At 40.9% G+C, this 21,996-nt stretch overlaps 1 protein-coding gene across 1 annotated transcript in view; it reads left to right on the forward strand.

Moving 5' to 3' along the window:
* The window catches only part of GRM7 (glutamate metabotropic receptor 7), a 350,262-nt gene that overhangs the window by 251,390 nt on the left and 76,876 nt on the right, over nucleotides 1-21,996 (forward strand). The window contains exon 8 of the mRNA XM_067303664.1: nucleotides 18,697-19,632. Within this exon, the coding sequence (XP_067159765.1) occupies nucleotides 18,697-19,632 (936 nt within the window). The remainder of the gene's footprint in view (nucleotides 1-18,696; nucleotides 19,633-21,996) is intronic.

Here is a 21,996-nt window from a genome sequence, read left to right on the forward strand (position 1 = left end):
GCTGTGGAGAGCGCGAGCAAGCTTGGGCTCGAACCCTTTTGGTTCAGCTCCCCAAGCTTTAGCTCTGGTTGCCCTGGGGAAGGGAAGGGCCCCTTCCTTTTGTCCCCAGCCCAAGCCCAGAAGGCAGCCTCTGCCTCGGTTGCTGAACCAGCGTCACGTATCCGCCGGCCCGGCCCTGCGCCTGGCCAGCTCAGGGTGCCGAGGGCAAGAGTGGCGAGATGGGGCGCTGGAGGAAAGGGCTCGCGGCAGCACCTGCCACCGGGACTTCGTGCTGCTGCCGCGGCCAAAGGGCAGAGCCCAGTCCCTGACCATGTGCTCCTGCCTCTTCCTTGTGCTAGCGCTCGTTTGAGCTTGCTACCTGCTAATTTAAGGCGCAAAGCCAGCAGAAGAAAAACGCTGTCAAAGTGTGTGTAGGTTCCTGTTGTTTGCGCTCCCTGGACCAGCCCTGGCGCAAGGGAGGAGGAGAGCGTGGCTGGGCTGCCTGGCTTCACACGGTAGCCTTCATAACCAGAACTTGCACCAACACTCGCTTTGGACAGGCCTGGCCCTGTCAGGCGCTGATATTCATTGAGGCCTTTTGGCGTTGGTGCAACACAATAATGACAGTACGGCTGGTGGCCACCTTGTTCCCAGCGCGTGGCGTGCCGTTGTGCTCTTCTGGGGTTACACATCAGCTAGTCCGCTGCTCCTCTGCGTGGGGGAGCCGCGGGTGCGGGACGGCGCCCATGTGTTGAATGGGCTCAGTCCCATTCATTAAGGGAGCAGACATTTGTTACGTTTCTTGCTTGACATCTCCTTTTTTATATACGTTATCTCTCCTCTTGAAATATGTCTGGTGTGATAGACAGTGCTTGTTTAATATCTTTATCTCTGTGAGCCGTGAGCGATGTGTATTGCGCTCCGAAAGGTCAGGACGTAGCGGGGGTGCGGGAGGGCTGACGGGGAGGGCCCGGCTCTCGGTCGGCCCCGTGGCCGGGAAACCGCAGTGAAAGCGCCTGACGTGAGCTGTGAGGCAGGGAGGGCACTTTGCTGAGCTGATCTAGCAGAACGTACCAGAGAGCTACAGGCAAACAGTGCTTTATAATGTAAAGAGCAAAAGTACTTTGTTACTGTGCTTGTATACAGAAAAAGCCTGAAATTCAGTATTTTCTGTTGAGATTTTAATTCTTAGAGAATTGAGGCATGCTTTCCATGTGTAAACTCTGGAAGCAAGACTAGTGAGCAGAATTACGGATGTGTGGACTCAGCTCTCCCTTGGTAAGATTTGAGTTCAGCAGCTCCTCAGCAGGTGTAACTTGACGTTCTCCAGTGACGTCAGTAGTGCTGTGGCAGTTAACAGCAGCTGAAGCTTTGCTCTTTTGTCTCCATTTTTATTATCAAGTTTGCATGTAAAATGTTTTAATGTATTGTATTAAGAGATACAGGAGCTATTGACTTCATGCTATTTTTGTAGGCATAAAACACAATCCAGCTGTGTTTTGTAAAATGAAATTTTGAAACCATAGAGATGCAAGTGCCAAGGATATTAGAATAGAAATTAGGATGATGGCATAATGCTGTTCTTGTTTTCTTTAAAGGGAAAAAGAAATTCCTTAAAGGGTATTTAAAAAGCTTTGCACACATCAGCACCACGCGAACAATCCTTAGTGTTTCCAACAATTAAGCAAAGCATAATGGTTCCCAGAGGACTCCATGCATTGAGTGGGTCAAAAATAATCATTTTTAAGATGTCCCTGAATACTGACTTGCATAGAAAATTGAAGTGGTTTGTGGCAGGACAATTACATTGGATCTATAGCATTTTAATGTGTCTCGAGCTAATCATTCACATGATAGGAATTAATAGCCACAAGTAAACAGCTGTAAAGTGTCTTTAGCCTGCTCTTAAAATTTGGGGGGGAGACTTTTTTATTTGTTTTATTTTCCTTTTTTGTTTGTTTTTCTTCTTCCACTGATCTGAAAATGTACTGTTTATATGGAAATGCTGCATTAGATGATGCCCACAAGACAACCTTGTTTGATTATTAATTATGCCTTTTAATGACATGGAAGTTATGTATATGACCACTAAATGTAGTACCTGAATATCCAGCTCCTAACGGTACCTAGAAATTGTACCTATAATTAGATGTTTTAGGAGTAGATCAAAAATGCTTGCAATACTTGTCTTTTAGGCACTGGCTAATGAAGGTAAATACAGAGTACAGATTTGGTGATGTTGATTGTCCATTCAACTTACAAGACTTCAAAATGTGCTGTAATGTATCTCAAAATGTGCTGTAATATATCAGCATACCAGGGATCTTGCCACACATCAGCATGCCTGACATGAGCTAGTAAGTTAAGTTGAGGACAGAATTGCACCTGAAATCCCTTCCATTTCTGGGGCATAGACACCTCTCTCGGGCAGCAGGAAGAAACATCTTATGTTTGGACTGTGGCTTAAGATCTGGTCCCAGAAAGAAGGTGTTTAAACCTTCTATTTCTAAAGCAAAAGTTGGACCCTTTCTCCTTTAAAAAATGCAACTGTAAAAGATGGTACAGGCTTTTCTCCTCTGTCACCATTACATGGAATTTTAGAGGTCTGGGCTCCTTCTGCATGGGAGCTTTATGCATGATTCCCCCTTACCCACGGGAGGCAGCCAAATCCTTCTCCTGCCTTCCCTCATGATGGTCTGGGCACCGGCTGTTGGCTACAGGAGGGCTGGAAGGGAGAAGGACAGCACAAAGGGATACGCTCCATGTTTTTAGCAAGGACACGACCCTACTCCTGGGAAGGACTTGGGAAAGAAGATTCACTGCACTAGAAAGAAAGTTTGTGAGTGGGAGTGTGTCTTGCAACTAAGTACTTAGGATGCTCGATTGGAGGGCATACGTTATCAATTCCGGTCTCTGTTTTGCTTTGGAAAGAGATGGAGGTGGATAGTGAGGAAAAAAGGAAAGGTGTTATGTTATTACTGCTTTAGTATACAAAAAGCTTGGTGAGGAGCAAAATTCCTTAGCTTTGCAAGGTTAATGTAGAAAAAAAAAAACAACCCCCCCCCCCCCCGAATTTATTTGCAGTATTTTAGTGGAAATTCAACAAACATCATCATTTTAGGGAGGGTGGGATTGGAGGGCCTGTGTATTTATTCATACTTATTTAAATACTAAATACATGGAATGATCTTCATTTTCAACCTGTGTTACAGGGTTTTTTTACATGCTGTTTTAGTCTAACTGCTGGGATGTGCCAATTCTGTCTACCTTTCAAAGCATAGACCAAATCAGTATCTTATCTCATATAGCTTTCAAAGGAATAGTAGCTTCTAATGTTCGTATTTGTCCAACTTCCCTTTTAGTAACTGTCTGTCATGAGCAACAGAGTTTTCCTTTTCCTTTCCCTGTGCTGTGTCAGCGAGACATGACTACCGTGCTGATGGAAGAGTATCCCTAAATGAAGTATAATTAAAGTCCAGTCAGCCACCTCTGCTTTTCTGTGTGTCAACTGTAGTTGTCTTATGGACTGATTGACTGAGTGTAACTTGAGTCAGATAATTTAATAGTTTTAGTAATGCTGCAGCATCCCATTAGGTCCTAGAGAAATCAGGTGCTGAGTTTCGCTCGGAATTTTATATTTCTTTCCTTAGGTTTCCCTGGCCTGTGTGTCATTATGCCATGGAAACTAGACATGATGGGAAAGTCACTGTACCATTGATGTTGATCCTTTAGAAGGAGAAAACCAGGACCAAATAATTTGAATAGCAAATACTGGTCTTTGAATCAGTTTGGGAATTAGTATGATAAATAGTCTAAAGCCTTTTGAGTTGGCAGGCACTTCAGGATAAATGCTATCCAAATTACACACATGCCATTTGGTACATCTCTAGTTATTACCCTTTCCATTTTGAAAGTAGCATATCAGATTTGGCGGACATATTCATTTTTCACAACCATAAATAGCAGAAAAAGAAGTTGTTAGCTCATAAGAAGAGATAAATAAACATAAAGGGCTAATCCTTTTCTCAAAGCCTGGCCCAACTCATGGCTGTACTATGAGAAATGACTCAGAAAAGGAGTTTCAGGAGAAAATCAGAACTCCTGGATTCTGCCCCTAGATGTGTTTCTGCCATGCAATCTTGTTATTCAGGGCTTGAACTTGCAAATTACTGGCCACTGCAGACATGTCAGAAATGAGCATTTAATTTCAACTGTTCACTTAAATACATGAGCAATCACATTGACCTAATGTTGATGTAGTTTTTAGCTACTTTGGTGGCTCACATTGAGGGTTTCTCATCATCCTGTGCAATGGATCCCGTTAATCTTGGTTCTATAGGATATGCACTAAGCGTGTACGTAACTTCAAATGTGCAGGGCGTTCTGTTACAGTCAGTGGTCACAGACTGAAAATTATGTGTGCTGCTGACTTTGATCCTTAGCTCACTGTGCCTTGGTTTCATTATACTGGATATAGTTTCCTTCTTCCTACTTAGCAGGTACTACTGCATTTTTATACCCTTTTGAGATCTTCGGATGCAAAATGATGTGGGAGTCGGCTAGACCATTTTAGCCTTCTCTGTTAAGTGTCATATGTAAGGTAGCCATAGCTGATTATTTATTGTGTATCTCATGACATTTGTTATTTATTCTAGCTGCAATGTGGCTATATTTGAAATGAGATACGTGCAAACATGTCCAACCATCTCAAAATACACTAGAAAATTAAGATCTGAAATAACTTTGAATAAGAACTTCATTAAGGCTCTTTCCAGCAGAATAGTAAAATGCTGAACATTTTTTCTTATGTGAGTATGTAACTGGGCCACCTCACTTTGAAAGGAAATCTTTGATCTTTTTCCTCTTTGTTTTGTATCACAGCGTAAATGAATCCTGTTGTGATCAGACCATTTGTATTGCGCAGTTTGGTATTTGATGTGTGCAGGATGGTTGTGGGCACAACTCAGTAGTGCTTCGTCTGTCTGGTAGCAGCTGCTGAGTGCTGCGTAGGTCGAGAGAGGCCCGCTCCTGAGTTGCGTGCAGTGGTCACTGAGAGTGAGGCACCGTGACCGTCGTCATTACGAAGGAGTAGGTTCCTCGTTACAGACGCTGTTCTCATTCATCAAAGGTGCCAGGTTTCACTGTTTCAGCTGCGGTTCATCTAAGATCATGACACTGAGGGACAGGCTATCTCATGCCAAAAAGCAAAAGTTGCTTAAGGGGTGTCCGGACTACCATTTTTGTAGGTCTGCTTTCATTGTCCCAATTAGTAGCCAGAAGAGCTGTAAATTACTCCTTTAATTAAGCAGAATTTTATCCTGTTATATATGACCAGAGAAACATCAGGAGTTGGCAAAATGCAGCCTGTGAATCAGTGGGACAGACAGAAGTTTTTCCAGGCTGCAGTCTATGGCTTGCAAATTCTGCCAACGACACACTGAGCTTGGATGATTTCCTTAAGCATTCTGTTCATATTCCCATTTATTAAAAAACATAGTTTTTTAAAAGGTCTTGATATTGTTTAATTGATTGTTTTACCTAAATTTCTGAGAATATACTTAGGCATATCTGCTCTAAATACCTCTGAGTGAAAACTCTAATTCCTACTCTGAGTTTGTGCAGTTGTTAATCAGGACGACATGTACTCACTTTTTCACAGGAATATTAGCTGTCAAGACTTTGGTATTTTTGACCCACATCCTACAATTACTTTTTCTAAGAAGTATCTGACTGGCAGATCAACCATTTTAAAGAAGTAAAATGAACTCCTATCATTAGTGTACAGTGGTATTGCTTGCCTGTCCTTCTAACAGCAAATGCTGCGTGACTCTCTAACACGGTGTCTCATGGATTTGAAGTTCAGTGCGGTAGTGTAACAGGCTGATGTTAATGAAGATCAGTTCAGTTTGGTGAATTACCGAGCGCTGCTCAGCCACTGGGACTGGCTTTATAGCTAGAAATATGATAATAACTGAATCTTCCTTCAGAGAAGTTTGAGGTAAGTCCCAACATTTTGTGGTGTGTTGCTCTGTTCTAGCGTATGGGAGTGACATCTTTGGACATATGTCTGACAGTATGGACAAAGTACTGGGATATAAGATGGGAAACGTGCATGTACAGTGCTTTAGCTACTCCGTCCATCTAGATGAGTACCAGTGAATCCATTCTTAACCAGCTGAAAGGCGTGAGTGTTTTGAAAACGTGTTAACCTCCCTCGTGTTTGCTGCATGGCGTGCGAGCATCTGGGCTGGAGTAGCCAACGTTCAGTAAATCCATACCCTCACTATAACCTGTTGGTGCTTGGTTGTTACAACCAGCATTTGGGCAGTGCTGTGAAAGAAGGCTGTTGTATCACTGACTAGTAAAACATGCCTGATGCTAGTAGTTCTGTCAGTCACTGCAAAACTTTAGTCACTGACCTTTCCTCTGAACAGATTATCTCTCTGAGATTTTTTTTTTGGAACATCTGCAAAAAGATTGCCAAAAATACCTACCTGTTCCTGAGATTGAATCTAGAAATAATGACATTGTTTTTCCAATCAATGTTTAATAATGCTGCCAAAGCGATGTCTTGAATCAAGAATGTGTGCAGATCCTTTATGGCAAGGTGTTGCCTTTGATTATGGCTGTTAAAAGCTGTCCTCATTAGGCTCAGCTAAAGGACTTTGAAGAATTGTGCTTTCCCTATGTTCAGTTGAGACTTCCTTTTTGCCAGTCCCTTGGAGCATCCTGGTGAGCAGGGTCAGGCTTAAAGTTAAGCCCGGCCTAAAGTTAAGCCGGTTAAGGGGGCTGGCAGAAATGGGACAACTGAGCTGGGAAGAGCTGAAACTTCCTGGGAGTGGAGTAAGGCCCCCGATGAATAGCATTTGCCGGACTTCAAACCTGACACTGGGATAAGAAAATTCAAGGAATGAAGACGAGAATTGTTTGTGCTTACACAATTCCAGAATCTCCCCGTTCTGCCCCTGTCTGGAAATCTCTCTGAATACCCTCTGTCTTAGCTTTTTGGAGATGGGGCTGCATCATATCACTGTTACCAGTTACGCTTTGTTTTAAATCCTAGGAAAGTACACAGGTGCACCCTTCTTAAAAGGGGATTGAGGCTGCAGAATGAATGCCTGAGAAGTTATTAGATACTAAAGTTAAACTGCCTTATGCATTAAGGAGATGGGTATTTTATGGGGAAAAAATAGTTAATGAGTATGTAATTAAACACTATCAGAATGCATCTGCTGGGGATAAGCTAAGGCTAACTTGTGTTTTCACTTCTTAGCTTTTCAGCTTCAGTGAAAGATATTCCTGTGCCTAATGTTTGTTAGGGAATATATACAAAGGAAAGGCATTTTTCAATGTGTGACTTTCCATTGCTAGGTAAGGTTCAGTGATTCTCTCAAGATACAGGATACTTGGTTAAATATTATTCCAATTTCAGTAATAGGCAAACTCAGGCAGATTACTTGTCTGTGGTCCACACAGTACAGACCAGTAGCTGAGCTAAAAAGAGAATCTTGTTTTTCCTAATCCCCGCACCACATTTGTTAAATCTGCTGCTGCTGCTCCCTTTCCCCCCCTCCCCATTTTTTTTTAATGTTAGCTGCATATTGGTGAACTTTTCCTGATACCTGTTTTTGGGGGGTAACATGAAGGTAAGCTGCTGGTGATTTCAGGGTGATCTGTAGTGTAATTAAACAGGAATCTGTCATTCCTCACTGAAGCAAAGTTCCAGTTGAAATCAGTGGGAACGTTACTTGATTAAGGCGTTCAGGGTTGGTCCCATAGTGAGCTGTCATTTTCTCTGTATGAGGCTGAAATCTGATGTGTAAATATCCTCTTAATGCAGTGCAATAGGTTTTCTTCCCTTTCAAACAATAGAGGCCTTCAGAGCTCTTCAATAAAAAGGAAAAAAATCAGATAATTTATGTGTTGCGCAGGTTTGCACTACACTAGTTGTGGCAGGAATTAAGGAAGGAACATCTGAGAGCAAATTTTCCCCTACACACTTCTCTTGTTTGTTGAGGGGAAAAAAAGACCGCAGCAGAATGAACAGTGATAGACAGCAAGGGTTGGTTTTATTAATTTTCAAATGAATACATTACATTCTGAAATTAAACCCAGCATGTAAGAGTGCGGAGTATTGCTCTCCACATGGGAGATACTATTTTCTGCATGTAAAATATAAGGGCACTATAAGCTTAGCATATTTTGTGCAATGTAGAAGATGACTACTAGATTGGATTTTGTTTTGACATGTTTGACAATGAGATGTACTGGGACTGAAATGCTAGGTGTGCCGCGCCGGGCAGCACCACGAACCAAACGAGCCTTCTGTCAGGCCAAGGGCTCGGCTTGGGGCTGACTGCAGGAGCTCTGTAATTCTGTGCCACCTATTTAGGGACCAAAAATTGTCTTAATTTCCTCTATTTTCAGAAGGCAGATTTGCTCTAACATACCAACTTAAATATATTTGAATTGTGTATTATAAATGCACGTTTGGAAGTGTATGCTCTTTTTTAATTAAAAAACAATTATGTGGGGGCTGCAGGAAGAATACTGAAGTGCTAAGATGCATGTTGCATCCACTGCTATTACTGGGAAGACAGCGCAAAGCTGTAGTCAGATACAAAAGCACTGAAATAATTAATTTACATTTCTATTGTGCATCAACAAAAATATATGATAATAAGCTTTTTCTCAAAAACTGTAGATTAAGCATTTTTCTTACATCAGTATTGTGCTAAAAATGTCCTTGGTGTAATGTAGAACAAATAGCCTTTGCATCTCATTAAAGACATTAGAAGTGCTCGGTGTAACTTACCTCTGGTGTTCTTAAAGCAGGTAAGATTGGTGGGAAATGATGACAAATATTAAACTACGGAAAAAGTAAGATCAGGAAAGGAGAGAGAAAAGTAAGTTAAGTTATATGTAGGTTAAGAACTACTTACTTTGAGAGATCACCCAAAAGGACTTGCAGTGCGGAAACAGAAGTGATGTTTTCAGTTGATCATAATTAATTTAACATATTAAATAAACGGTGATTCAGATGCTGTGCAGGTTTCTATACCTGTACCCAAATACTAACTATCCTTTACTCTAGGTTTCAAGAACTAGTTCCAGTGACATTTTTAACCGTGCTAGGTAATATATAGCTGAAAATTCATTGTAAAAAAGAATGGGGCAGGTGGGAACCTCTCCTCTGTTGCGTTTGAGGATATTCCTTACTAGGGAAGCCGTCACCATTGCAAGATGGGAGCAAGTGTCGTTCACTTTTCTGAGCCCAGGAGAAGTTCCCTGTTTTGGGTTCTCTCTTCTTTCTCAGCAGTTGTTCTTTAGTATTTTTTCATGCATTTCTCTATCTCAATATTTGTAAACTACCTTGGAAATAAAATATAGCAGTGGGTCTGGATGAGGTCACAGGCCCCTCACATGTGCTTTGGCTGACTTTGGCTGTTTGCGCAGCATCCTTCTTTCCCCAGAACCACACCGCCAGCTCGGGAAAGCCAAAGGGAGCAGAGGTCTGCATGTTGATCGAGAGGCTAAAGAAAGACTGAAAATTCAGGGGGGTTTATGCAGAGTTCCTGAGTAAGTGGCAAGGTGTTAAAATGAAATTAAAACTTTCTTACAACAGAAAAATACAGATTAAAAAAAACAACCTCTGATATTTCCATTGAAACCTCCACCAGTTAGACTGTAAAATATTGATATATTATCACAGGAGGCACAAGGAATAATAGTAATAATAATAAAAAGAGCAAGCCCCAGGGCCAGTCTAACACCCTAGCACCATCTCCCAAACCTGTGGAGAGCGCCACACTTCCCATCCTAGCAACTTCCACATAGTATTTGCAGCAGAGTAAACCTATAAGCTGGTCCTAAGTCCTGTGAAAGGTCTAAGGAAACTTCTTTTCTGTGTGTGTTTATACAGCATGTAGCATTATGGGGGCCCTGCCCACAGCTGCGTTTCCGAGGAACTGTCACAGGGGAAGTAAGAGGAAAAGAGGAAGAAATTGGAGCAATGCCGTTTCTGGATGAGACTGATCCTGGAATCATTCAGGGCGTTTTTCTCCTGAAAAGCTTATTAATAATTATCTGAGTCATCAGGTGTGAGGAGTAGGGGCTGGGCATTATGGGAATGTTGTCAAGATTTCTTGATAGCACTTCTGATTTGTACTGACAACAAAAAATTGCAAGTTTTTTAACTGGAAGATTTTGAGAACCAATGAGTTTCCCATTACCTTCAATCTGAAAGTTGTGATTTCCTGGTCATGTCTTTTCTTTATGGGCATGTCAATGTCTTTTCCAGTGGCAGTCACTTTAACATTAGAGCAAAATCAAAAAAAAGCAGCAGTAGGAGAAACCAGGACTGAAAATATATATAGGGGCATTTAACTTCTGTTTACAAAGAAAATAGATCAGAAGGATTTAACATTGTCTGTACAACAGAGCAGGAAAACATGGGAGATTTTACTGTTGCTTCTAATGTTACTTTCTTCAGAAGTGTCCCAAGATAACTAAGAATATTTACTAGCACAAAGATGTCTCCTGTAGAGTCAGGATGAAGGTCAACGACAAGTTACGTCTCTGGCAGTGTGACAGACAGGTCGTTTCGGATCTGCAGGGCGCAACAGAGGGCATGGGCGCTCCCTTCCGTGCAGCGGCACACAGGGAGCCTAGAGATGGAGGAGAAACGAGCTCCTTCAGCTAAGAGCAGGAAACAAGAAGTATTGCAAAGCAGCGGTGTTTTCATTCAGAAGGGTAGAAGTGCCGGCTAATAAGAAAGAGGAAAATCCTGACACCAGCATTAAAGTTTCTCAGGAAATCAAGGGAGGTAAAGTGTTCCTGTAGAATTGCATTCAAAGTGCAGGGACGAAAAAAGATGTTCTGATGCAGTGGTTAGCTGCAGAAGTCATGATCAGATTGCTGATGGTCTAATCAATATTCCCCTGGAATAAATAATGGTGCCTAGGGCTCTACTGGTGCCCACTGGAGCTTTCTCATAGCAAAAAATGTTCTTAAGGAAACTGAGGATCAGTTTAGGTAGGGTATCTTGTTTCTGTTGTATGTGCTATCCTGAAAATGTTGTAAGCTTGAGCTGTTTGTAATCGAGTAGTTGTTAGTCACCATCCAAAATCATTGAGATTTTTTGCCTCCATCATTTTTCTGGCCTCCAGGTTCTTATTAAGACCTTTCAGTCACTCCTGCCGAGGCAATGAAGTTAAAATAAGTTACAGTATGAGATAAAAACACCTTAGTTGTAATACGTGGGCAATTTACTGGAGTAGATGTACATCTTTATCTGGTAGTTTGGCTTATCTCTGTAGTTATCTATTTAAGGGATTTTAGTTGATATTTTGCAGAAGGCTTTATTGACTATGTTATTGACATATTCTTAGCTTAAAACCTTTATCATTTTAAAGCCCTGGATTTAGAAACTAATTACAAGACATTAACAGCTAAGCCATAAGAGAGAGCTAAGTCATGCAAATATTGCTATCTGTGAAGTTGAATATATAAAAACTGTTTGAATTGCTGACTTAGTAAGTAGAGTCTAAAAGCAATCTGCAAGGTAGCAATAAATCTGAGAGCAATCCTCAGCAATTGTTTTCTAATGTGTCCATGAAATTAATGGCACAGTTGTTATGAAAGTCATATCAGGGACAGTGGCTATTTTTTTTCTGAGTAGGTTAATTATCATTAATGTAATTATTTTTGTACTGATTTTTATTTTAATCAAACATTGCATGAAACAATTTAGTTCAGGACAAATAGCTTATTATAGGAACATTTGTGATGGGCAGAAAAAAAGCAACGATGTTTAAATTATACACGTATATTGAGTTACTTTATTCATTAAAATGAACAATTATGTTTGGCCATTTGAGAGAGACTAAGCATTTCTTCTTAGTGTTTATTCTGTAGTGAACGTAATTAGAATTTATATTAGAAAAGGCTCCCATAGTTCTAGCCTGAAGCATTTATGAACTGGGCAATATGCAGAAGTTGAGAGAGCTTGGGAAAAAAGAGTTGCAATCAGCCCGTAACCAGAAAGGATCTTTGCCTTGGGGAGAAAATAAGTCCTGAGAAATACAGGCATGTGGAGAAAGCCCTGGAGAAGAGCTCCAGAGCGCAGAGTTCAGTCCCAGCCCACAGATTGCCTCTGACCTTGTGCGAGCCGTCGAGTCTCCCTTGCTTTGGTTTTGGCCCCTCACCAAAAGCTACACGAGCACCGGCTTGATCGCCTTCACTAATTCTCACTGCCGCGGTCCCCACGAGCGGAGAGTCAGTCTTTCAAGCAGCCAGGGCCCAAACCAATTTGCAGCTTTATTTATTATAATTAGCATCTTGAAATGAACCCAGAGAACAAAATAATAAGTAACGCAGACCAGAGGTGTGTGCAGCCTGCGAGAAGGAGCAGAGTCTCCGCACCGCTTCCCGGCAGGCGTTCGGGGTGGTGCTGGTCACCGGGCCGGGCCCCGTAGTCGGCCCCGAGCAGCCCCTGGCGCGCGGGGAGCGAGGGCAAGGGGGGCTGCGGGGAGGCCAGCTGGAGGAGCCTGCTGGTCGCCCGCTCCCTGGCTAGCAGCCGCGAGGGCGATACGCTGAAAGCAGAAGTGCTGGCAGCTCCCTGAAATGGCTGTAAGGGGGGAGTCAACGGCTAACCTAACCGCGCGAAAGGGTTTCCACAGTTCTGAACCAGGAGCACACTTTTGAGAATTTAGAGAGCAAAGTATTTTAATATATGCATTTTTATAACTGTTATCTCCTTTGTGACTGTGGTATTGGTAGTGCCCATGCCTAACTTTGCCTACAGATTAAAACGAGAGAGAAAATTTAACATAGAAACCTGTGTGCAGGGTATCTGGAGTTGATGACAACATCAAGTTTTAGTTGGAAGCAAATTGCTAAAACCACCTCAGTGCAGCAGTACCCACGGAGGTAGCTCACGTGCCGGGGTGTTCAGTGCTCCTGGGACGCCTCCCCTTGCAGATAGGTTAGTTAATGTGTTGTCGCTCTCTGAAATGCGTCACTGGCGTCTTTAGCTTGGTACGTTTGGAATTGACTTTTGTTCATCACTCTCCCATTACAACGAAGTACTGGACTGGAGGAATAAATAAAATTGAAACTCTAGTGAGAAATTGTTATTCGTCTTTACTATCGTACCATCATGAAGTTTTCACATGTAAGTATAGAGGGGGTTTTTTTGGCCAAAATCAGCCATACAGTTCTACATATTTGGATTTATGGCTGTAAACATCTACATGTTTCAACTGACTGAATAGGAAAGGATTGGTATTTCCGGTTTGTATCTTCTCCAGTGGCTTATACAAAACATGATGCAGTCTGACCCAAAGACACAAAATTTTAGTTCAAACTGAAATTCAGATATTCATGAGTCAGGGAAAAAGAACCATCCCGGATAGAGGGTTCATAGGTGTTTCTTTCTCTTTTCTTCTTTTTTGTTTCGCTGCAAAGAGAGGAGCGAGGAGTGTTTTCCTTGCCCGGGAAAGGTGGGCCTCCCTGCCCGTTCCAAAGGCGTTTCTGCTCCGAGGGGATTGTCTGAGCCGAGCTCTTCGCTAACCCCGAACCGTTCCAGGACACAGGGGGGCCAGGCGCAAAGAGAATATTATTTCTGTGTGCTTAAGAGAATCTATCATAAATGTCTGAATTAAAGTAGATAAAATTATCAAAGAAGTAACTCTAGATCATAAGTGCAGGAGAAATCAGGTGATGAGTTCAGCCTCAGCTTTCTCAAAATAAACTCATCCTCCTACGCATACTTGCACCAGCCTCAACCCTTTGTTACAGTGAAGTAATTCAAGTGTCAAGATGCAGCAGATACTTTTCGTGCCAGTATTTAGTGCTTCAGAGGACTGTGGGGGAGACAGTACTTTTCATTAGAGCAGACTTTCTCTGAGCAGAATTGTGTATTTTCTTATCTTTAATCTCCTGTTATTTTCTATCCATTTCATGTTTTTTTCCCTCCACGTTTGCCTTTGTACTTTGATAGCAAGGCAAAAATAGCTGAGACATAGTGGATCCAAGTATCACGGGATCACAGAATGAGCTTGGTTGGACGGGACCTCTGGCGGACGCTGCTTCAACCCCCCTGCTCAAAGCGGGGCCAGCTTTGAAGCCTTTTTTTTTTTTTTATCAGTTATTTGGAATGTCCTGAAATGAACCATTTTTTTCTATTTATCAGCTCAGTTTGTTTAGTGGATGAACTACAGTAGCTGAGGAGTAACGGAGGAGTTCACTGTGACCCACAATACTAATGTGGTCAAGCGCTTAGTTCAAGATGCAAAATTGTTGTATAGCTGTAAATATAGTGTGTCTAACTACATCTGTATTTGGTGTATGTTTAAAAAAATAACACTCCTAATCCTTTGTGTGCTATTTCTATATATTATTGAAATGGAAAGTTATACATAAAAAAGCAACATCGATATTAATTGCAAGAGTACTTTATCATATTTTATAAAATTGCTTATTTACTGCTTTCTAAACTAGAAAATTAGTATTTTCAGAGTTACTTTTTGATTATGCAGTGTTTATTATATTTACTTATATGTATTCTATTTCTATAATTGTATAGCACTCCTTCTCCATGGATCTCAGAGAGTTTTACAGAAGTCTTTGTTATAAATATCATTAAAATGATCTCCAGTTTATATATGGGGAAACTGAGGTAAAATACATGAAATGCCTTGCCCAAGCTGATCAAACAAGCTAGTGGCAGAGTCAGCAGAAGAACCTAAATCTACCAAATACAGGAACTGTTCTTTCTGCAGTTAATCATGTCATCTGTCATCTTTATTTTTAATAAATGCAGTTTCGTTACTAAATCCTGGTGGGTATGGCTGGTTGCACGTTAAAACAATCATCATCCACAAAACCATTTTTACTTCTGCCAGTTATCTCCTTTGGAAATAGGATGGATAATGTGCATAAAGCTTATGCTTGTCATGGCAGACTGCTGCTCTGCATTTTGCATCTGCGAATGCTGCTCAGCCTTTCGTACCGTTAGCTTGCCGTCAGCAGCAGCTTGGGCAGGGAGCGGGAGCGCGCCGAAGCCGGCAGCGGTGGGTGGCAGCGTGTCTCGGGAAGAGAGGAAGGCACAAGCCGGCCCGGCAGGTCGTGGCCGGCCCCACTGCGCTGCGGCAGGGGAGCGCCCCGGGCCCGGCACGTCGCAGCGACAAAGACACTTCTGTGTGCCAGCGAAATGAAAGGCGTTTCATCTGGATAAAACATGGGGCCGGTGCTTGCCAGTACTCAGTGAATTGCATTCCTGGACATGTAAAAATCCCTATTTCTTACATTTCTTTTGGGAATTGTGACACCGTTAGTTGAAACGGGGGCAGAAGACCCGTAAGCTCTTGCTCTAATGTGTAAACGGACAAGGAGCAGATGTAGGGGAAGAAGAATTTTTCAAGTCACATATTTGTAAATCATAAGGCTCTTCAATATGACAGATTATGTTGAGTTTTAACCAATTGCATTAAATTATTACTAAATTGACATTTCAGCTCACCTGTTTGTTTGTTTTTAAGTAACAGCAGAAGTAAAGTCCAAAAGTATTTGTTTCCAAATGAACTTTTTGAAAAATATTGTTTTTTATATAAAACCTAACAGTCCCTTGACTTGCTAAAATTAGATTGTGGTGAATTAAATGCTCTGCTATTTTGTTTTTATTGAAGATCCTCTTACAGAAATTGTGGAAAAAAGTTATCCTTGCTATTTTATCAGGATTTCATGGTCCTGATCCTGAAACTCTGAACTCAGCAAAAACTTCAAGTAAGCAGTTTCCAATTTACAGTGACTAAAAATACTGGAAAAAATCATTAAATACAAGCAGATTTAGATTTAAATAAATGCAAGAAATGGCTGAATATATCAATTCCTTGTCAGAATAGAAGTCTTTTTCAGATTCAAGTTTTCAAAAGTTAAGTTATTTCAAGGAAACTGCAGCAAAACACAGGAGGAGAAGGGAAGGAAAAAGGGGGATAGAAAGTTATATGTTAGGCACAATTATTAGATGCTAAGGCAGCCGAAACCACAGACAAAGATTTTATTGCTTTTGTTTGCATTTCTTCAAGGAGTTAGGAACCAATAATTTATTTAAAGACAAAAAAGTCTCAAAAACATTGTTTTCTTTGTGGGGATGGGGCCTCTCGTTTGAATCTGATTCCAGTCTCGCTGCGCCAGGCTTCTGTGCCAGCTGGCTTATCTGACAGGCGCTTTTTCATTATTAATTTTCTAGCCAGAAGCAACGGAACAGTAACAAATCTTTATGAGGCAAATGATATAGAGTTATCATGGTGTATTCCCAGTAGAGCAGAAAAAGGACTTTTCGTAATTTTACCTGATCTTCTATTTATCTCTTTACACACAGTATCTGTATAGAATAAGATACCTTTAGGCTGTCCCAAAGATCAGGCATGGAATACTTCTGAGAATATGGAAATTCACCCTTTTACACTTATAATGGTGTGGGGGGGGGGAGGGATATGATAGCACATTAATGATTCTGTGATTCTTTGAGATATTAGCATGCAGATTGGTGAGAATCCTTTTATTACTGCAGACTGGGTTGAAATACATATAGTTAGGATGCATTTCTTATTTCATATCAATCCATGCTGTAAAAATTACATCAAATACATAAATATAAAATAGTTACAATATAAATGAGAGGCACCAGACTGCATTGATGCGTCTGACACTCTTGTTGTACCAACCCAGGTGAGTTATAGTTATCATGTCTCAGTCTACTTCTTTTTAAAGGGGCGTAATACAGATCAGTGAATAAGAAGACTTAAAGAAGAGGTAAACTGTCACTCAGTAGGTTTCTTAAGGAATTTTCATGAAACTTTCACATCCTTTTTTAATGGGAACCTGAATCTGTGCTTGTTTCAGTTAGAAATCTCAGCCCTATTCCAATTTGCTCACCATCTTTTTGGTTCTGTTTCTTGCCAGACTATGTCATGCCTCTTTAGCAAGTAAGTTACATGCAAACATGTCAGTTCACTCGAGCTTTCTTGCAAATATTACACACAATGTAGGAATTCAACTCAAAGTTTGTAAAGGACTTGCCACTGTTTATGAGTTGGAGCAGTGACAGTCAGGCTTAGAAATGGATTTCCTGGCTCCTTGTGCATGCTCATTCAGTAAGACCTAACCACTGTTTATCATTACAGTTAAATAAGTATTTTTATTCTCATTTATCATCAGTATTCCTTTGGCTTCTATAAGTCACATACCTTCAGCTCAGCAGAATATGAAAGAAGAGTTCATGGACCTTTTTTTCTTTCTGTATAAGTTGTGAGTATTGAAGGTTAATCAAGTTCCTCATGCAGTGGCAGACCTTCAGAATATCTGTTATTGAGGGATTATTTTTGTAACACGCAGCGGAGTCTCTTGATAATATAGTATTTGGAACAGTGTGTAGCTTTGGGTTTCTTTTCTAGTATATGAAATGAAGTTGATACAGGAACTATTTTGAATTAAATTAGGAAAGTGCAACCTAATCCTTCAATTTAAGACATGCAAATCCCAGTCTTCCTTGTATGCGTTAATAATCACAGACAGCTGATTCAGGAAGCTCATCTTAGAATTTTAGTTGTGTGAGGAAAATAGTGGAGCTTGCAAGCATTTAAGTAACCTAAAAATACTACCTGAAATGTTGTTCTTAATAATACCTATTTACATATATGCCAGTAGATCAGGTTTTATGTTTGGAAAAGCCACACACGCACACACGTGCACAGAGCAAATAGTGGAAGCACTCTGAATTTTGCTGTGCAGCTGAGTTGGAATTTGGTGCAGTAAATTGACACTGGGAATGTTAGAGCCTTTTGAGTAGTTCTAGTTTAGACTCTTTGAAGGGGTCTCCAATTCTAAACTGCTCTTGTTCTTGAAAACTTTGTGCATAGGCAGAAAGCGGCTTTAGTTTAGAATACTTTGAAATTATTTGAGAGTCTAGTTTTCTGCAGCACTTAGGGGAACATCATGCACACGCTTGAGAGTTTAGGATTCTTAAAACTACAGAACAAATGAGACATTCCATTTATTTAATGTAATCACTTTTAATTTGCATTCCCAGAAGCATATGTGGTATTTCAAAAGCAGAATAATACGTGACTTTGAAATGTAGTATTACCTAATTATTATGTCTGTCATTGATAAATATTTTCTGTGTACTTCATATTTCTTACACGGCTCATAGTATTGGAGATCTTGCCATTTTCTCTCTGATTCCGTGCCCTATATAAGACACATTTCCACCTCCTTTAAATTATGAGCTTGGTCAGTAGCATTTCCAAGAGGTGAGAACTCTGTAGATCTGGTTTCAGTTAGAAGCCCCAAGCTCTCAATGCATGAAAAGTAGCATTGCAAATGTAACTCTTGCCTTCCCTTAAGCCATTACAGTATTCTTACTAATTTTCATGAAGCGAGAAGGTGGTTTAACAGGTATTTGCTCTAATGTTGTGATGTTGTGTATTACCAGAATTCACAACTGATAAAAATGAAAATTACAGCAGTAAATATAGTCATGCATGTATAATTCCACAGGAAGACACTGGCATCCGTAGTTCTTGGAAATGCACAACATATTGTGTGCCAAGCTTTCTGGTCGCTTTATTTCTGTTGTAGGTGCAGTCCCCTCCCAGTGTCAGACAGTGATGTCTAAATAACCAGCCTCTTTCTGTTTCAAATTTCTTGTAGATTGAGGAAATGCAGTGGGGTAAAGGAGTGCGTGAAATCCCATCCTCAGTCTGCAGTCTGCCTTGCAAACCAGGAGAGAGGAAGAAGATGGTCAAAGGGATGCCTTGCTGTTGGCACTGTGAGCTCTGTGATGGGTACCAGTACCAAGCTGATGAGGTGACTTGTTTGCTCTGCTCGTATAACGAGCGACCCAATGAGAACCGGACTGGCTGCCGTTCGATACCCATTGTCAAGCTGGAATGGCATTCCCCGTGGGCCGTGATACCAGTCTTTTTGGCTATGCTTGGAATTATTGCCACCATTTTTGTAATGGCAACGTTCATTCGATATAATGACACTCCCATTGTCCGGGCTTCCGGAAGGGAACTCAGCTATGTCCTATTAACAGGAATATTTCTTTGTTACATAATTACTTTCCTGATGATTGCCAAACCAAATGTTGCAGTATGCTCCTTCCGGCGTATCTTCTTGGGCTTGGGGATGTGCATCAGCTATGCAGCCCTGTTAACGAAAACAAACCGCATCTACCGCATATTTGAACAGGGCAAAAAATCAGTGACAGCACCTAGGCTTATAAGCCCAACATCACAGCTGGCAATCACGTCGAGTTTAATATCTGTTCAGCTTCTAGGTGTCTTTATTTGGTTTGCAGTTGACCCACCAAACATCATCATAGATTATGATGAGCAGAAAACTATGAACCCTGATCAAGCCAGAGGAGTTCTCAAATGTGATATTACGGATCTACAAATCATTTGTTCCTTGGGGTATAGCATTCTTCTAATGGTTACATGTACTGTGTATGCCATCAAGACTCGGGGTGTCCCAGAGAATTTTAACGAAGCTAAACCCATTGGATTCACTATGTACACTACCTGTATAGTATGGCTTGCCTTCATTCCAATATTTTTTGGCACTGCCCAGTCAGCTGAAAAGGTAGGTGAAAATGAACAAATGTGCATCTGATGTATCAGGATTCATTGCAGTTATGAATTATGCACTAAAGTTTAAGCAGATTTAAAAATGAGCTATCCAGTTAAACTCATTACTGAGATATGTGCAATATATAGCACTACTTTCCTTTTGCAGTTAGCTGGTGGGCTAGTCATTTGCTAAACTGGCAAATGATCAATAGCAATCAGATGAGCCATTAGTTTTATTGTTGCATCCATTTCAATAGTATCTTTTCAGTAGTCAAAATGGGAATTAGCTGTCTCATCACCCAAAGAGACATCTCTTAACTAAATCATTTTGATCACAAGATACAAGCTACAAATCTGTCAAAAAGTACTCTTGTAGATGTCGGCACTTCTAGAGTTCAGCTCTGGGGGCAGTGAGTAGTTGTCTGATGAGTGCTCTGCTTCACAGATAGCAGCCTCAGGGCATATTTGCACCGCAGGGTAAATAGTCTGTCATGAGCTCCAGAGCCTGAGGCTAGACTGACACTATCGTCTGCACTAGTTGTGCAGACAAACTAGCCCAGGTAGACTTGCCCTAGCTCATGGCATGGGTATAGCCAGAGTCCTGGGGTGAAATACTAAATTGCCTGTCTTCATAAGTCACTTGCATTTAAGCCAATGGAGTTCCTTTACTAAAAGCCAGTCCAAAATGTTATAAATATACTACATTAAAAAAAGCACCCAAACATTGGGATCTAATCCATTATATGGATTATTATAAAAATGAATTATTCCAAAGTGATCTCAGACTAAATTAAAAGATTCCTATTGGCCTTGAGAGGCTTTGAATGTGTTTCAACATGACTCTGCATTTTTATCTTTTGATTACAAAGCTTGCATGCACTTAGCTTGAATTTCTGTCCATGGACACACTGAGCAGCTTAGGAGAGGAACTGGACGGCTTAGGAAAATATGTCCCTACAAGCAAAGCAAAGACATGCATGTGAAGAGATGCAAAAAGTGGTCAACTTTGGGCTTTGCTGCCAATAGAAATCAGTTTTAAAGTGCTTTTTGTTAATTTAAAAGTACAGGATAAATCAAATCAGCTCTGCTGAAGCTAGTAGAACCATTCCGGTTACCTGGGATCCTGACCCAGTGTTTTGCAGTTGATGCTGTTAATGGTTTAGATACAAACATTAGCAGCCTTGCTTTTTCCTTGTACAAAATAACAAGGAGAAAATTACTCCCTTCTTCCCATTATATTTAGTAGTGGGGACGATGGCCCTGGAGAAGGAAGGCAAAAAACAACCAAAGGACAGTATGATTTGTTTTCCAAAACATTGCCCAAAGCTCTATTGGCAAGAGAAAATTTTTGCAGATTTGCCCTTAGAAAGGGGACATTCAGTTGCTCTGTGCATTTTGAATAAACAGTATTCAAGGGGTGAAAAACTGATCAGCTATTACAATGTGGAGGGCTAAATCAAATTCTGATTAACTAAGCATTACACCTTTGGTTGCCTCCTGTGTCTTAGGCCCTTTCTGCACTTCCCTGTTGCTGCCAAAGTAGCTCCAGCTGATGCTTGGTGATACAGATCTGATTTTACTCTTCTCCAAATCATGTTTGGTGATAGCTGCGATTTCAAAGTGGTTTGGCAAATACCTGGAGAAGTGGAAATATTAGGCTGTACTGAGTTGTTCTCAGAACATTGTGCCCTCCCCAGCCATGACCCTGTCTTCTTCTTAGAAGAGCGTGGAAATAAGCCATGTCTACATTGAGTAGTAATGATCCAAAGTAGGGTATGGATTTAGCACTGTAAATGCCTTTTACCAGCTCTCTAAATGAAACCACTTACTGTACTCTAAGACCTGGATTTAGCTAGTCAGAGCTCCTCCTTAATCCATGTATTTGGCCTTTTGTGTTGACTAGGCAATTCTGAAGGCATGCAGCCAGCCAAAAGGAAGCAACAGAAATGTGTACTTGTGCACAATCTAGACAGAAAAGCAAGGTAATTTACTTCACTTCAAATGTTTTCACAGAGATTTTGCATGGATTAAGTAGTGTACTGTCAGTTATCCTCCCTTACCGTACCCAAACTTCCTTGTGTAGGAAAGAGCTTTGGCTTCTTGCTCCTTTTCTCCCGGTATCTTCGTTTAACGCTTATCTTTAGCATAAGACTAGGGCAAGCTCACTAGTATGGGTAGAATTATATCATTTTTTGAATGACTAAGGAAATTTCAGATCCCAGCTAACATATCTCATTTTGTACCATGATAGAAGGGATGTCACTTCCAAATTTGTACACATTAAAGGCGTGGATTATTGAAATAAAATCTCAGTAAGACAAACATTGTTCAGACAGGTCCATACTTTGACTACATGTCTTTTTCGTAAGAATTTTAT

The sequence above is a fragment of the Apteryx mantelli genome, chromosome 12, assembly GCF_036417845.1.
Source record: "Apteryx mantelli isolate bAptMan1 chromosome 12, bAptMan1.hap1, whole genome shotgun sequence".
NCBI classification, from domain to species: domain Eukaryota; kingdom Metazoa; phylum Chordata; class Aves; order Apterygiformes; family Apterygidae; genus Apteryx; species Apteryx mantelli.